Genomic DNA, 16,334 nt, shown 5'->3' with positions numbered 1-16,334 from the left:
AGAGAGAGAGGAGAGAGAGGGGGGGGGGAGAGGGGGAGAATTCGTGTAGGCAATGTGAGTGGACGGGATGCGTTAACGACCAACCCTGGGCCAACGGTACCGTTTCTATGGTACCGCTCTCTTCTCTTCTGGATTATGAGGCGAATAAGGGGGGAAAAACGGAGGGATGTGGCAACCAGACGTGCCTCGAGGGCTTAAAATACATCCCCAAAGACTAAACAATTTTTGTTTCCTTTTTTTGGGAGAGGTCTTTTCGGATGATGGTTTTCATCTCATGATTGCTTATTGATGGGGAATTCTTCGATTTTTTTTTACGAAAAATCTTTTTGAACGTTTTCATCTGTTAAATAAATTCAAACAAAGTTGAGTAACGAGAAGAAATGGAAATTTAGCAGAAGCTTTTGATGAATATCTTGGGATTGAGGGGAGGTAACAAAGTATTCTCGCAAGAATTCCCCTATCTCCCCTAGATTCCAAGACATTCATCGAAAACTAAAATGTAACAAGAAAAATCAGATTTATAAGTCGTCGATTAGTTTTTGATAAATATCTCAAAATCTAAGGAAACTAGGGAAATTCTTGTGAAGACCTTTTTTGTTGAGCGTAATGATAGCAACAAAAATGGTCCTTAATGAAAATTTCGCTACACGGAGAGAAAAATACACCATAATTCCGTGAGAGTCCCTCCAAAAATTAGTGTGCTACTCACTAATGCTGGGACATAACAGGAGGTCACCAGAAAATTCGTATGTGGCACCCTAAGTTTTACGGGCATCGCGCGAAGTAGTGGCGCAAGTCCCTCTAAAAATTGGGGTGCCACATTCGAATTTTTCGATGACCTGTTATGTCCCAGCATTGATGAGTAGCACACTAATTTTTGAAACATTTTTTTCTCAGTGTCTCTCCCTTCGATCGCCAGATATTCCCCAGAAACGGAACTCCAAGCAAAATTCACTCATTTCATTTCATCACTCCAGTTTACGATGAACACCTCTGAATCCAATACCGCGAAATTTCTATTCGACCGTTCTTGTAGTTCTAAAAATCGCCCAACCACTTCACCACCAAACTCCCATTCCTCCACATTTCAATCGCCTTTTAGACAATAAAAATCACAAATAGCACACGAATCAACAATTGAATTCCTCTCCAATCCCAATCTCAATAAAACAAATTAATTGATGAAATTGAATTCACATGGGGGGAAAGAAATCAAGTAGAAATATAACCTCCAGTGTTATTTTCTCAACTCATGTATCTGTCTCTTCTTCACGCAAAAAATTCAAAATTCAAAAATTTCTGCATAAAAAAGTCCATTTGATGGACTTTTGCAAAAAAAATTTAGACAATTTTTTTTCCAGTCCATCGAATTAACCAATAATAATAATACTAATAATTATTATTATTAATATTAATTATTATTATTATTATTATTATTATTATTATTATTATTATTAATTTAGCTTAGTTTGCTGGGCGGTCTTCAAGGTGAAGTCGGAGCCCTCGAGGATCGTTCAGCGATCTCATTTGCGAGTAAAAAAAAATAATAATGAAATTATATATATTAATTAAGTCAATTGAATTTTTTAAAAATCAACTATTTGAATCGTCACAATTATATCAATCAACTCCCCAAACCATCATGATCATAATTCCTCACCATTTAATACTCCTCTTAATGATGTTGGTAACAATTCTCTGTGACTTCCGAGTTGGCGGAAGTGAGACACCATCCTTGGCTCCATTTTTCCCCCCATTGTTAGACATGTCATTTTCCTTGGCTGATTTTTCGATCCATTCAGCGACCGAGTCCTTCACAGGTGCATCAAGAAGCTCTTCATCATTGAGAACGTCACCAGCAGCCGACGCCGGTCCCACAATCCCCACTTCCGGTTCCTCACCCTCACTCCCACCCGCGATTCTTTCGCACGGCGCATTTTTCTCCGGCGATTTTTCATGGTCCGGGGGTAATGCGGGATTTTTCGGCGTTTCCGGTTGTTCCTTGGATTCCGGGGGATCCGGAATCGGTTCTTGGAGATTGGGAATCTCTTGATTGTCCTTGTGGGAATCGAGATCGCTCGGTTTTTGGGGCGAGACAGAGACTGAGGCGTCTCCGTCCTCGGAATTAATGGTCATTGGGTTATCCGACATTCCTGTTCATCGCTGATGACCGAAAAACCTGTTTTATTACACCTGAAAATTTTTTATTTGTCAGAGGTGGGACGACTATTTAGTACAATTTAGAAATCTTTTTTTTCTTAATTTTCGTCAAGGGTCAGATGGTCGGAAAGGTCAAAGGACCTTAAGGGTCAAAGGTTTGCCGGAAAGATCGAATGACCCTTAAGGATCGAACGTTTGCCAGAAGGATCAGACGACCTTTAAGAGTTAAAGGATCTTGAGGGTCCAACGTTCGCCAGGAAAGTCAAACGACCCTTACGGGTCAAATGGTCAAACGTTATTTGCCGAAAGGGCCAAACGATTTTTGTGGATCAAATGGTCTTGAGGGTAAAACGTTTGTCTGAAGGGTCAGACGAATCTTGAGATTTAGACGGGTGCCGGAAGGGTCAAACGATCCTTGAGGGTTAAATGGTCTTGAGGTTCAAACGTTCGCCAGAAAAGTCGAACGAATCTTACGGGTCAAACGTTTTCCGGAAGGGTCAGACGACCCTTAAGAGTCAAATTGTCTGGTAAATACCAGATTATTTTCCAAAAGTAGAAGGGGGGGGGGAGTGAGGCAATATGGACGACTGGGGTAAAATGGATACTCAAAAAATTTGCGAAAAAAAAATGTTCACAATTGAAATTTTTGAAAATGGTTTCATTGGGCAATATGAACATCTGGGGTAAAATGGATGCTCAAAAATTTTTCAAAACATTTTCAATAATCTAATTGAAAAAAATTGCGAATATCGAAACTAACACGAAAAAGGGCACAAAGAAAGGGCTCGTGAACTCAACCCTTAAAATTTCAAAACATAATCAAAATTTCAATTCCCCTCGAGTGACCCTTTCAACCCCCCCTAAACCTCAAAACGAAAACCCTTGAAATAATCTCAAGACAATTTTATCGACCTGCCGAATTTTCCAGCCTTATCGACAATTCTCCCCGTCGGTAACCCCTCGAGCCCCGAGAAGAGAGGTTATGTTCCCACTTTTTATTTACCAGAACCCCGAAAAGCCCCGAACCCCCAAAAATTCAAGAATCCCCCTCCACCCGGGGGGCTCCGCCCCCTCAACAGCCCACCAAACACCCCTGAGCGAGACCGCCAGTCCCTCCGGGGGTTCCCCATTCCAAAAACACCGACAAAACCCCCGTTTTCCCCGCAAATATTCAAAAAACCCAAAATTTCCCACTTTTGTCACTCGAAAAAAAAAATTAAAATTACCTCAGATACTTTGTAACAAAGAATCGTCGATAATCGTCATGATTTCGGGCCCAAAAAGACTCCGGTTTTTTTTTTCACTCGTATAAAAATGTTTTTTCCACCACTAGATCGACTTTTTTCACTGGGCGTTTTTTTCACTCATTTTTTTCCCCCGAATTTCCAGTTTCCAAAGAGAAAACCCATTGTTCACAGAATAAAAAACACAAAATAGGGCTAAAATCAGCGGAATAGTTTCGTAAACAAGGAAAATAGAAAGTGAATGGAATTTTTAGAGTGGAAAAAATGGTGGGAGCGAGAGAGAGTGATTGAACGTATGAACCGGAACTCAGAGGCAAACACTTGGATTGTTGATGCGGTGGGAAAATTTATTCGGGGATGATTCCGAGATTTTTGGGGGTGCGAGGGACTTTTTTCGGGTTTTGAGGGATGTAAGAGCGGTGAAAAGGACGAAAATGCGTACAAGAAGGACTAGGGGTACCAGGACGACACGAAAATTCCACGGAACTGTCCTTAACTGCTGGGTTGTGAGGGGGTAGTGACCTCTGGTCATGCGGTTTTATCCACAGGATAAGAGATGGCGACACTTGACTGTTTTTGTTTTTGTGTTTGAAGGGGTTTTGGAGGGAAATTGGGGTGGAGAGACGAGTTGGAAGAGAGGAGAGTTGAGTTTGGACGATTTGGGAAGACGAAGTGATAATTGAAGAGGTGAGGATTTTTCGTTGTTGATGATTTAAAAAGATAATTGCTGAAGATTTTAACAAAAGTTTCTTCAAATTCCTTCAAGATTCTGATGATTTGGCAAGACAAATTGACACGTTTGTTAGAAGTAATGATTGTTTGAAGATTAAGTTGAAGATAATTGTTGAAGATTCTTGGTTATTGACGATTCAGATAATTTGTGAAGCTTTTGTCGACAATGTAGGAAGATAAGATTGAGAATAAGTAGGAAAGATTTTGAAGATCGAAGAAGATATATTGACGAGTGTGTTGAAGATAATTAGAAAAGATCGAAGGAAACAAATTGACGAATTTGTTGCAAATAATTATTAGTTGACGGTCTAGGAAGCCAATTTAAGATGCAAAAGATTTTAACAATTTTTAGACAAGTTGAAGATAAATATTAAACATTTTATGTCGCGCCGTGCAATAAGTCGAGTTCATCGCACGCTGCGCTTCGCGCAGCCTGCTCAGAACTCGACTTCTGCACGACTTGACATAAAATATTATAGAGCACTCGGTAATAAATTTCGTTTTCAACGAATGTCTGTACAAACCTCGCCTTCGGCTCGGCCTGTAAACTACACATTCGTTGAAAACGAAATTTGTGCCCTTGTACTCTAATGTACTATTTGTTGAATAATTGACAATTGTTTCCAGAAAAATGAGTGTTGACGAGTTTGCCAACTCTTTCGTCAGTTTTTTACGATTCATTAGTAAATATCTTATCGATTTCGATGTTAGACATGTTGCTGTCGTCTGGGCAACTTTCGTCGTCATCAGCATTGTTTCTACAATCCTTCTTCGAATGAAAGAGACTTCTGGTATGTTTAAATATTTTTTAAATAATCAGAATTCAATCATTAAGTAAATTTCTCTGTGAAAATGGAGAATTTAAGAGGGGTGAATAAAAAAATTGAAAGCTTATTCGCCTCAGCGGGTGAAGTCTTCTAAAATTTCTTTTAAAAAATATTTTAAAAAATAAAATGAAAACATAATAATAAATTTAAAAACTAATTTTAAAAATATTGATGGTTACTCTTCACAAATTTCTCTCAGATATTTTCCATTTTTTATTATATTCCAGAGTTCTCTAGAAACAATCGCAAGATAAATGACAGAATTTCGAAAATTCTGAAATCAGAATATGGAAAGGATGATCAGAAGAATAGAATCATGGTGGATTACAGGAGGAGTGCACGAGAGTTGCACACAGCTGCTGCAGTAAACGAAGATTGATTATTTTCCAGAATTCCTTTTGTTTTCTTATTGTTTGACATGAAGTTCTCAATGTTCTTTTTGTTTCAGAGGTGCTATCAGAAGGAGTACATGGTTCAATGTATCGATATTGTGTCTAAATATCCATCCCTGGTCAATGTGAGGTGCCCCATCAGTGGATTGACACCTTTTCATCGAGTTTGCTGCCACAGAAACTCGTGTCTCATCTCTTTTATGCTGGGTCATGGTAAATAAACTCTGGAAATTCAGTTGGAAAAACTCCTGTGTATTCGAAATTTTCAAATAGTATTTTTGTCAGTTCTCATTCATTTTCATTTTGAAAATAAAAATTCATAAAATTAATTAATTTGAGGCGCTGATTGTTCCATCACGACATCCAGCAAAGAGAATGCTCTCTGCCTGTTGATTCGTTCGTACCTGCAGAATCCAAGCACAACGGATTTCTCGAGCCTCAAGATTTTGCAGGGAGCAGGTAATGAAAAATTAACAATTGAAAATTAATTAATTACCCATCCTTTAGGACAAATTTTTTATTTACAAAATGATAATTTCAATGCATGAATGTTAATTCATCATTAGTAACTCTTTTTCTGTTAAAATATTCAGTAGGTTTCATCAAATGAATTGATTAATTCAGTAATTTTATTGTGAAATAGAAAATTTGTTCTCAAATATTGATAATTTCAAGAATTCTTTAAAAAATTAAATTTTAACAACGATTTTTCGTACTTTTCAGGATGTTTTCTAGATCGATCAGACAAGTGGTATTCATTATTCCTAGAATCAGCTATTCTCACTGCTAACAAACCCCTCGCCCTCTGGATCCTCGAGCAATCTCCCTCTCCAGTCCAGAAACAGAAGTCATTTCCATGAAAAAATCATCTCCAAAGGGAATGTAATTATATAATTAATATAATTACAATAATTAATAATGTGGAGACATCCAGTGTTCGTCAAGGTATTTACTTCACGTTAAAAAAGTTTGAAAAACTTTTGATAATAATTAATAATAACTTAGTAACGAAATTTTATTTATTCTATGAACAATTATCAATCGTCGTCAGAGTCTTCGTTCTCACCATCAGTTTCATCTTCTAATTCGGGCATTGGGAAACGCAGGATAGCAGCGATGCCCGTTACTTGGTCTAGTTCTGCATTTAAAAATCAGAGAGAAAGATTTTTAGTTGTCGTTTCCTTCAAGTGAGAGAGACTTCTGGGATTTTTAATATTCTTTAGTCATGGCTTCTATGATTAATTTGATTTGTTTATAAATATGGAGAATCAAAGGGGTGAGTGGACACAATTTAAAGATGTTAACTTTAGGAGGAAAAATTCTGAAGACATTATTTTTATTAAAATCACTGGTTATAAAGATATTCTCCTTGTTCTATTTTTTGTATTGTGTTCTAAAGCTGTCTCAAAATATTCATAAGAAAAATGAGAGAATTTCAAGAATATTAGACTATTAAATTAAAAAAAAAAAATTACATTAAAATGTTAAATTAAATGATAATTATTTTTATATTCTTTAATCATTAGAATTCGATGATTAATGCAAGTTGTTCAATTAACACAATTTTGTAAATGTTAATTAAACGTTTTTAATTATCGTTCAATTTAAAAGTCTTTTAATTATGTTTTTTTTTGGGGGAGAATTGATTGAATTGTGGACTTACGTTCTCCTGACACGTGCATACTAGAGAATATCTTGATATCTCCACCAGCATCCTTGACACTCTCCACTATTTCCACGTATTCTTTTCGGGTTTGAATGTCTTGACATCTAGGAATAAAATTCATTCGTAAGACATCGCAGATCAACTCTTCAATTTTCAAAAATATGAAATAATATTGAGCGAGTGATGAACAAATTTTATGAAGAGGGAAAAGTTGAATAAAAAAAAATTCAATTGAACTAATCCGACTAGTTAAAGCAAAAATAAATGAAATTAAAAATAAAATAAATCAAATCAGTTGAAATAAAAATATAAATGAATTAAATTTTATTATATGGAATTAACCTGAATAATTTATCAGAAATGAGAAGAACTTCAATGGCCTGTGCCTCAGCCGCCATTTTAACATGTTTTTTTCCGTAAAAAGCCCTGGAAGGGTCAGTCTGAAGTATAGAGTAGAATTGTTCGAATATTTTCACTTCGCTTGCTGCTTTTGTATCCGATATTCTGGCTACAACCGTTGGATCAGCCAGAACTTCTGCAAAAATTCATAAAAAAAGATTGATTACTGGAATAAATTCATCAATTCATTCCATAGGGTTGGAGAAAATATTTCAGACTGGAATTTACCTTTGAGAGAGTGTTTAAATCCAGAACTAGCGTGCACAAGCATAAATTTGCTCTTATTTTCAATCAGAGTTTTGTTGTCTGTTTTACTGGCTTGCTCCATCATATATTCGAAGAACTGATCCTTGACGAACCCGGGACTTGCGATTATTACGCATTTAACAATTTCAAAGTTCACGTGTCGAAGAATTCCTTGAACTATACTCTCGTAAAATCTAGTTAAACCCTGCAAGAATCAACATTAAATCATCAGAAAGATTGAAAGAAAGAATTTAGAAATATCTTTCTGCTTTCATTAATGAATTATATCCAATAGAATAAAACTACATTGATAATTTTATATCAATAAATTTATCAAGTAATAGAAAGAATGAAACAATAACTACCCGATAGATCGGGAAGTTAAAAATTAAGGAATTGATTTAACAAATTTTAATGATTCAGCAAAATAAATAGTAAATCATTGAAAGATTGAAAGAAAGAATTCCGAGATATTTTTTTTTCTGTTAATGAATTATATTAAACATAATAAAACCACATTGATAATTTTATATTGACAAAATTATTCATTAATACAGTTCTATTCATAGGCAATAGAATTCATTAATCATTTTTATCATCGTGGACTACTTGGGATCGATTTTGTACTGATTTTTTTGACTGAATACTCATGTTGGAAAATAAAGCCCTTTCGTTTCCTGGAGATGGCCTGATCGATTTTGGCTGTCCTTCAATCTTCTTGATGATTCAGGAAAATAAATAGTAAATCATCGAAAGATTGAAAGAAAGAATTCAGAAATATTTTTCTTCTTCATAAAACTTCATTGATAATTTTATATCGACAAAATTATCATTTAATGCAGTTCTATTCATATGCAATAGAATGAATTAATCGTTTTTATCATCGTGGACCACTTGGGATCGATTTTTTACTGATTTTTTTCACTGAATACCTTCTCATGTTGGGAAATGAAGCCCTTTCGTTTCCTGGGGATGGGCTGATCGATTTTTGCCCGAACAATCGTCATATTAGAGGTAATCAGGCAGATGTGGGCTATACCCTCTTGCATCACCACTGCAGCTACATCCGCATGTTGGGTGGGATCGCAAGCCATGTCTATCCTGTCGAGGGCCACTGAGTCCCATTTGACCTTCTTCAGGACGAACTTGCGGTTGAGCTCGAGGTCCAGGGTGTGGTAAGCCCCCATCTTCACGTATTGATTCTCCACGATGTTCCTTCCCTTCAGCCTCAGGACACATGCCTGGGTATCGAAGTCAATTGTCTCCACTGAAATCGTCAGGGTTGTTCGCACTCTCTGGCTGTTTGTACTGCCTGTTGCACTTTCTGTTTGAACTTTTCTGGATGAAAATTCAAATTATGAAAATTATTTAGACTCTTCCATTCTTTTTGTGTCAACAAGATCGAAGGCGCGCTCCGCGTGCCTGACAATTTGATGGATTTTATATGATTCATCACGTCATTATTTCAGTAGCGAAGTGGTAAAAGGAGATAAGTCTTTTTTTTTTTATTAACGCTTTTGAACCCTATGTTCGGGCTCATTCAGCTATCAACAAAAAGAGCAAGAGTAATTACAGCTGGCTATCACAATAAAGTACAGTATTCAAGTTGTAATTGCATATACTTTGTGATTAATTTCGATGTTGGACTCGTTTTAGATCTGCATTTTGCATTTCTTAGAAAATTTTGTAATATTTTTTCTTGTGAGTGATCTCAGGATCTCGTTAATTTCTAGTGGCCTGTTGTTGAATTTTCTGAGTACTTTGCAGAGTGCTTTCCGTTCATCGTACTTGGGGCAATCCCATAGTATGTGATGAAGGTTTTGATCTAAATGACCTCGGGTACATGGAGTTGGTGGAAAATAAGTCAACTTTGACTATTGACCAGTTTTCAATCAATATCTCGGAATCTAAGGGAGACAGCGAAATTTTCGCAATTACATTTGTTGTAGCACTTGATCGGCTCCACAAAAAAGGTTATAACAAAAATTTCGCTATCTCCCTTAGATTCCGAGATATTGATTGAAAACTGGTCAATAGTCAAAATTGACTTATCTCCTTTTACCACTTCGCTACTGATTTAAGTCGATTGGAATCAATATGTTCTTTCATGTATACGATTTTTTATAGTATTATTAAGGAAAAATTCGGGGGAGGAGATGAAAACTTCTATTCAAAATCCATGATTTTTTTTTACTGCAAAGGGATGAAAGTTTCCATCGAGAATTAATAGGAGATACAGTGGAAGCCATGACAACTTGCGTTAGAAAGCGAAGGATTTTTCATAGAAATCTATCGAAACTTCTATTAAAAGACCTTGAAAAATTCGTCGAAATTCATGAAAACTTCTGTAGAGAATCAATACACCTCCGTTGGAAATCACCAACACCAATATTATCACCAAAATCAGTATCATCATCATCACCATCATCATCATGTATGCGATTTCTCCTTCAGACATTTAGGAATAAACGTGTGACATCTCCTTTTTATATAAAATGATTTAGGATTTATTTTGATGAATCATTGAAAAGGTTGAAACGAAGAATTTTTACATTGAGAAATTCTTTTGAGCAGTTTTCTCGATTCAGAATAATAAGTAGTAAATGATTAAAAAGATGAGGGAAAGAATTTAAAAAATTTTTTCATCATTTTGAAATATTACCAACTTTTTTTTAATTGAGAAGGAAATTCAAAAACTGGTTCTGGGAATTTTTCTATAAATTTTCAAGAAAAGGACTTAAGTGATAGATAAAAATCTGAAATGTTGGCTCATAATTGGTATTGTTTGAGAGCACATCCGGGCAAAATTTCAGCTCAATCGGCCCAGTAGTTTTTGAGACAGCGATTAATGAAGTGAATAAAATTATTAATACTGTATAAGGCGATAAGCCATATAGAAGGAAATAAAATTCATTCATTCATAAAATTATTAATTCATGAAATTCTATTCCTATTAAAATTCGAAGCAATTAGTCGAGGAAATTAGATTGTTAATTTATAAAAATACCTTATCGTGGATGCACTGACACAATCCTGTTCAGAAATTAAGTTATAAGCGTGCCACATGTCCTCTGGGTTCTCCGGTACCAGAGACACAACTCTGTAAATTGAATAAAAATTCAATTTAACAATGAAATGAACTATTCCCTCGATATTTTCATTGCTAACTGCTTACCCTCCCCCATCTCTCTCAATATTCTTCGAAACCAGCTTCATTTTGCCCCTTTAATTCCTAAAAATGAAAGAAAACCAAAGAGGAAATTCAATTAATCGAGTGAAAAATGGTAAAAATGGTTTTCAGTAAAATATAATAATAATTTTTAATGTTATGTGCCGTTATTAGGACGGGGGCGATATACAGTACATATACCTGTAATTGTAATAATCCGAATAATACTAATAATAATAGTAATAATATAATAATTATAAAACTGAAAAATTAATTATTTCAAATAATAATAATTCTTTTCAGTAAAATATAATATTAGTTTCTGGGAGTTTTGGGGGTTATTTTTTCGATGTTAAGGTTAGAATTCCGTTGACAATGGAAAATAATTGATAAACAGGGCCACTCACTTTAACAATTATTGCACTTTATTAACAAATCACTGATAAATCATATCAGTTGTTTAAACTGTGATGTAACACTCGTGAGTTCGGGAAATTTGAGCATATGGTCCGGTGTATCGCAGCCGTCATGTTTTCTGCACCAAAACTGAATTCTGAGAGGAGATTGACGTGTCTCGTCTCCTGTCTAACAATAACTTCTTTGGATTTCAATTTTTTATGAATCTCTTTTTTTTTGTTATATTTAATTGCTCAAAATTTTACACGTTTATACAGCAGAATAAGAAAGAAAAATAATATACATAAGTAAAGAAAAATAATATAATAGTTGGATGGAATTATTCGTATACGTATAAGTACATGTGTCTAGAATATCGAATTATCATTGCAGGTGTTCATATTTTCAAGTTACTGTCCTTGAGGAGTGAATATCTCTGGATGTGATGAAGATGGGTAAATCTTGTAAGAACCTTTCATGTAGGTTTTTATTTTCACTATCAAAAAGGTTTTCACAAAAATTTCGCCACCTCTTTTAGATTTCGAGATATTTATCAAAAACTAAACTATTGGAGGGATGAAACGCTGCTAATTTTTTTTTTTTTTTTTTTATTGATAAAGCTTCGGAGCCCTCTTTTCAGGCCCATTCAGCTGCATAATAATGTATTACAGTATATACATGCAACTAACTTAAGTAATGTGAAGTATTTGAGTTGTATACATATGTACATTGTGTGAATTGACTTCGTTAAATACTTTTCAGATCTGAATTTCGCATTTTTTGAAAAATTTTGTAATATCTTTGATGTCTCTTCTTGATGGGGCCGTCAGGATTTCTTGAATTTTTGGTGCGTTAATGTTGAGTTTTTTGCGTGTCCTGTGGAGAATTTTCCTCTCCTCGTTGTATTTGGGACAGTCCCATAGCACGTGATCGAGATCTTGATCTGGATAGCCACATGTGCATGGAGTTGTTGGAATGATATGAACTCGAGCCAGTGAACTGTTCAGATTGTAGTGATCAGCCCTGGCTCGGTTCACCCACACAATGGCTTCTCTCGTGAGGTCTGGGAATTTTTCATACCATGGTTTGGCACTTCTGGAGAAGTATTGCTCGAAATACGCAACTCCTTTTTTTTTTTGTATGTCTCTGAGGTGGCCGTTTCTACGAGATGGTCGAAGGTGTTTTGCTTCATTTCCCTTTTGAAAAGCTCATTGTAGTCCGAATAGGGAATTCTTCTGATGTCCATGTCAGGGGCTGATGTCCCCTGTTTTGCCAAACCATCTACATGTTCATTTCCCTCGTACCCGGAGTGCGATGGGATCCAGACGAACTTTATGAATCTGTTGCGGTCATTCTTCTTTAGAAATCTGTTGTACTTTACTCGGACTTGGAGTAGATGGTCATTTTCTCGTATGGACAGCTCTGGACTTTGAAGAGTTTGAAGAGCACTCATGGAGTCACTGAGGATGTAATAATTCTTGTCTGGATGTTGTAGGGCTATATCAACAGCTGCATGGATGGCTAGACATTCAGCGGAATATACAGAGCTCTGTGGGTTGATGCTGCGAATAATTTCAGTGTTGAGTTTCGGACAGCAGCAAGCAGCTCCTGTGTATGCGTTGCCCGAGACTTTGCTTCCATCCGTATAGATACAGTACGTGGTGTCACTCTCAGCATTGATTATGTCGTGTATTGTTTTTTTATTATCGTCGTTCTCCTTGTTCCTTCCTGGGTCTAGATCCACTTCCATCGCCGTCATTACATCCTCGTATTTGAGTCTGTATATGTTAAACTGGTCATATACGTATAAGTTGGATTTTAGCGGTGCAATCTCAGCGATTCCCCAAAGTAGCAATCTCTTGTACCTCTTTGCCTTGCTTCGGCGTCCGTTTGGGCCTGGATTATTAATGGTTTCGTTCAGCTGCAGAGACGTGTTGATAGACGTTTTGATGAAGAAATTTTTACATAGGAATTTTGCTCTTTCCCCAATAAGTCGTAGTTTAGATTCCGCAAGTAGGACATTGGTCGGAGTGGTCCTCCTGTATCCCATCGCCGCTGATTGCCTCGTATTGAATTCTTTCCAGTTTATTTCTGAGTTCTATTTGATGTGGATAGTAGATAAAAAGGCCGTAGTCCATCGCGGATCTCACGAAGCTCTTGTATAATAGTAGTAATGTGCGAGGATCACTTCCCCACCAGGTACCTCTAAGGTATTTTACAATGTTGAGAGATTTGAGGCATCTTTGCCGGATGAGTTCAATGTGTTGGCCAAATGAAAGTCTCCAATCAAAGCAAATTCCCAGGAATCTGGCGGTTGCCTCCGATCGTATAACGCAGCCATCTACTGTGATCTCGGAATTTCCAGGAGTAATGTTCTTGTTGTTGAAGTGCAGTAGTTTCGTTTTATGGGGAGATAATTCGAGGCCTAGTTCTCCCAGTTTTGTTTTGATTTCTTCAATCGCACCTACAAGGGTGGATTCGCAGACGAGTGGGTCAGGATCGTGAGTGTAGCCGGCGATGTCATCAGCGAATTGAGATACTTTCACTGTATCTGGCAGTTCCGTGGTGATCTTGGAGACGTATATTGAATACAGGAGCGGGCTTAGTACACCTCCTTGCGGGACTCCTTTAGATATTAGTCTCGAGCCTTCCTCACGTTTCATGCACATCATAGAACGCTGGTAGATGAGAAATCGTATGAATTTCAGAGTTTTTCGAGCACATCCAATGTCTGCCAATTTGTCCATCAAAATTTGAGGGTTGACATTATCGAATGCGCCTCTGACATCTAGAAATGCAGCATATGTGTGTTGCTGAAGAGCCAAGGCTTCGTTCACTGTGTAGGTAAGATTCGCAAGATTATTGTGACATGAAATTCCCTTGCGGAATCCTGTTTGGCTATTGTTCATCTTGCTATTGTGCTCAATCCACCAGTCGAGTCTGTTCTTGATGATAGTCTCGAAGAGTTTCGCGATGCAGGGAGCAAGAGCTATCGGTCTGACGTCCGTTCCTCCTGCTTTGGGGATAAAATGAATAAAATGTTGAGTCCATTCTTCAGGATATTCTTCCGCCATGTATAGATTGTTGAAGATGTCCAGTAGTATCAAATGATATTTGATGGGTAGCTTCTTCAAGATGACATAATCGATCCCGTCCATTCCTGGGGAGCAGTGAGTTTTTCTGGACGTCAAGGCGTAGTTGAATTCAGTGAAGTTGATCTTGGATGACAGGAACTCATTTTCCTGGCAGTTGGGAAAGTACTCAGGGTCAGTTGGAACAAATGCTGGGCTGATTTTGTTGAGCGCTGGTTCTACTTTGTCATGCCATTGGAGATTCTCTGTTGCGCTATTGTGTGTGACTTTAACCCATTTGTTTTTTAGAATTTTGCACGTGTTCCATACGAAGGACTTGTTGGTTCTACTGTCAATACTTTGTGTAAATTCACGAAAGTGTTCCTTTTTCTTACGTTTGAACAGTTTCTTCGCCTGAGCCGATCTCTTGTTGTAAATGGTCCGATCTGCAATGGAGTTTGTGCACTCCCATTTTCTTTCCGCTGCTCTTCTGAGTCGTTTTGCCTTCTCACACTCTTCGTCCCACCATTTGCATGGATTCTCTCGCTCTTTCTTGGTCTTTTTATTTTTCTCTTTCCGTTTATTTTCCTTTTTCTTTGGCGTGTACTCCTTGACAGCTTCCTTGATGACTTGTGTGAACTTGTAATATTGTTCTACTGATGTGCTGGCGTCAAAGTCGTGAGATAAAAATTCTTCATAATCATTAACCAGTTTTTCCAATACTTTTTCCCATTCAGTTCTTTTCGTATATATTTTGAAGGTTTTTTTTCGAGTAGTAACTCCTCTCAACGTTGATAGTGACATGCAGTGGATAATGGTCGGAGCCGAATAATTCGTCACCGACTTTGGCATTGATTTTGTCAGCCAGCTCCATAGTACTTATCACCAGGTCGATATTCGATTTGCTCTGGAAGTCTCGAGGATGTACGTGGGTCAGCGTATTCGTATTATGGATAAATAATGGAGGGTCGGGATTATTCATTGCTCTCAGGAATCTTCTGCCATTTGTGTTCGAGCTGCGACAATTCCAAACTGTATTATGCGCGTTGAAATCCCCGATGCAGAGAGTATTTTCGTTCTCATTGGCATGTGTCACTAACTGATCCCAGCCTTCCTGCGTGAGGAGACCCTTTGGTCTATAGCACACGAGAAGGTTTATATTTGGTGATGTGTTGTTGATTTTTAAAAGAGCCAATTCAGCGTTGCTATCTGGAATGCTAATGTTTTCGTCTGCGATAAAGGCAAGTTTTTGGCTTCCGCTCTTGGTTCAGCTTACTCGAAGGTACCTCCAATTTTTTTTGAACGGTTGAGCTGGTGTTTGATTGGGGGGGGGGGTAGAGGTGGAAAGTCTGGAGAATCGATGACTTCTTCTTGGGCCTTTCCACTGATATCATCCTTCGCTGCGCTAGGAGGAAGGTTAGATGGAATGGTAAGGTTTTCATTTGATATAATGTCATCATGGAGTTCTGTTGCTGGGGTCACGTCGTTGAACTGCATGGGTTTGGATGGGCAATTTCTCGCCATGTGTCCCTCCTTTCTGCAAATGTAACAGGTGTTTGTGTCGTGGGAAATGTAGACCTACATCTTATTACCTTCCACACGACTAGGAATCTGTCAGGCAACTTACTGACATCGTTGGAATCAATGTACGTTTGCCTTTTGGTCTGCTTAATGTGACAGAGGTCCTTGTGTTTGAATCCCCCAAGTACATCAGTGATTGGAGCCATTGTTTTGATACCCTCTTTCGTCAATTCGGCTATTAATACGTCATCTTCAACTCCGGGGAGTACAGGGGAGAACGTGATTCGCTTGTTCCTAGTAATGTATGGGCGTATATTCAATACTTGTCGAGCTACTACTATTTGTTTTCCCGACGCAAGGAGAGTGTCTACTGTTTGTTTACTATCTAGCCAGACTATTAATCGATTAGTTGTCGACGGTTTGTACGTGTGGATTCTGACACCTGGTATTAGCGGGAGGAGGGCTAGCATGTATTCTTCATAGTTTGCTTGAACTGTATTTTCAATTACAA

The 16,334-nt window shown here is 37.3% G+C and overlaps 3 protein-coding genes across 4 annotated transcripts in view; 1 reads left to right on the top strand and 2 right to left on the bottom strand.

Annotated features, from left to right (window-relative positions):
* The window catches only part of LOC107037544, a 68,678-nt gene extending 64,788 nt beyond the window's left edge, over positions 1 to 3,890 (bottom strand). Inside the window, exons 1-2 of one of the 2 annotated variants that reach the window (XM_015256156.1) lie at positions 3,387 to 3,890; positions 1,661 to 2,193 (exon numbers count right to left, since the gene is read on the bottom strand). In XM_015256156.1, coding sequence (XP_015111642.1) covers positions 1,661 to 2,151 — 491 coding nt within the window. In that variant the 5' untranslated portion in view covers positions 2,152 to 2,193; positions 3,387 to 3,890. The remainder of the gene's footprint in view (positions 1 to 1,660; positions 2,194 to 3,386) is intronic. The other variant, XM_015256157.1, reaches the window with a different exon arrangement.
* Positions 3,891 to 4,009: 119 nt separating this feature from the next.
* On the top strand, positions 4,010 to 6,222 carry LOC107037496. The gene is made up of 6 exons (XM_029126063.1): positions 4,010 to 4,091; positions 4,764 to 4,927; positions 5,191 to 5,327; positions 5,412 to 5,568; positions 5,695 to 5,814; positions 6,079 to 6,222. The coding sequence occupies exons 2-6, from the start codon at positions 4,768 to 4,770 to the stop codon at positions 6,213 to 6,215; spliced, it is 711 nt and encodes a 236-aa protein (XP_028981896.1). The 5' UTR covers positions 4,010 to 4,091; positions 4,764 to 4,767; the 3' UTR covers positions 6,216 to 6,222.
* Positions 6,223 to 6,289: 67 nt separating this feature from the next.
* On the bottom strand, positions 6,290 to 11,558 carry LOC107037495 (protein pelota). Its single transcript, XM_015256064.1, has 8 exons — positions 11,243 to 11,558; positions 10,842 to 10,898; positions 10,674 to 10,766; positions 8,599 to 9,004; positions 7,649 to 7,871; positions 7,364 to 7,556; positions 7,019 to 7,125; positions 6,290 to 6,493 (listed from the first exon to the last, which is right to left on the bottom strand). The coding sequence occupies exons 2-8, from the start codon at positions 10,880 to 10,882 to the stop codon at positions 6,393 to 6,395; spliced, it is 1,164 nt and encodes a 387-aa protein (XP_015111550.1). The 5' UTR covers positions 10,883 to 10,898; positions 11,243 to 11,558; the 3' UTR covers positions 6,290 to 6,392.
* Positions 11,559 to 16,334: the final 4,776 nt, after the last annotated feature.

Source organism: Diachasma alloeum, unplaced genomic scaffold (genome assembly GCF_001412515.2).
Source record: "Diachasma alloeum isolate Michigan unplaced genomic scaffold, Dall2.0 Dall_scaffold_00255, whole genome shotgun sequence".
NCBI lineage: Eukaryota > Metazoa > Arthropoda > Insecta > Hymenoptera > Braconidae > Diachasma > Diachasma alloeum.
The sequence above is the reverse complement of the archived record's forward strand: the minus strand, read 5'-3'. Positions and strand labels throughout refer to the sequence as shown.

Bases quoted from the DNA above. Each gene is read 5' to 3' on its own strand.
- LOC107037496 (XM_029126063.1), top strand. From the start codon at position 4,768: ATGAGTGTTGACGAGTTTGCCAACTCTTTCGTCAGTTTTTTACGATTC. The intron at 5,328-5,411 runs GTAAACGAAGAT...TTTTTGTTTCAG, and splicing joins AGTTGCACACAGCTGCTGCA to AGGTGCTATCAGAAGGAGTA. The intron at 5,569-5,694 runs GTAAATAAACTC...AATTAATTTGAG, and splicing joins CTCTTTTATGCTGGGTCATG to GCGCTGATTGTTCCATCACG.
- LOC107037495 (XM_015256064.1), bottom strand. From the start codon at position 10,882: ATGAAGCTGGTTTCGAAGAATATTGAGAGAGATGGGGGAGG. The intron at 7,872-8,598 runs GTATTCAGTGAA...TGATTCTTGCAG, and splicing joins TCATTTCCCAACATGAGAAG to GGTTTAACTAGATTTTACGA. The intron at 7,126-7,363 runs GTTAATTCCATA...TTTTATTCCTAG, and splicing joins ATTTCTGATAAATTATTCAG to ATGTCAAGACATTCAAACCC.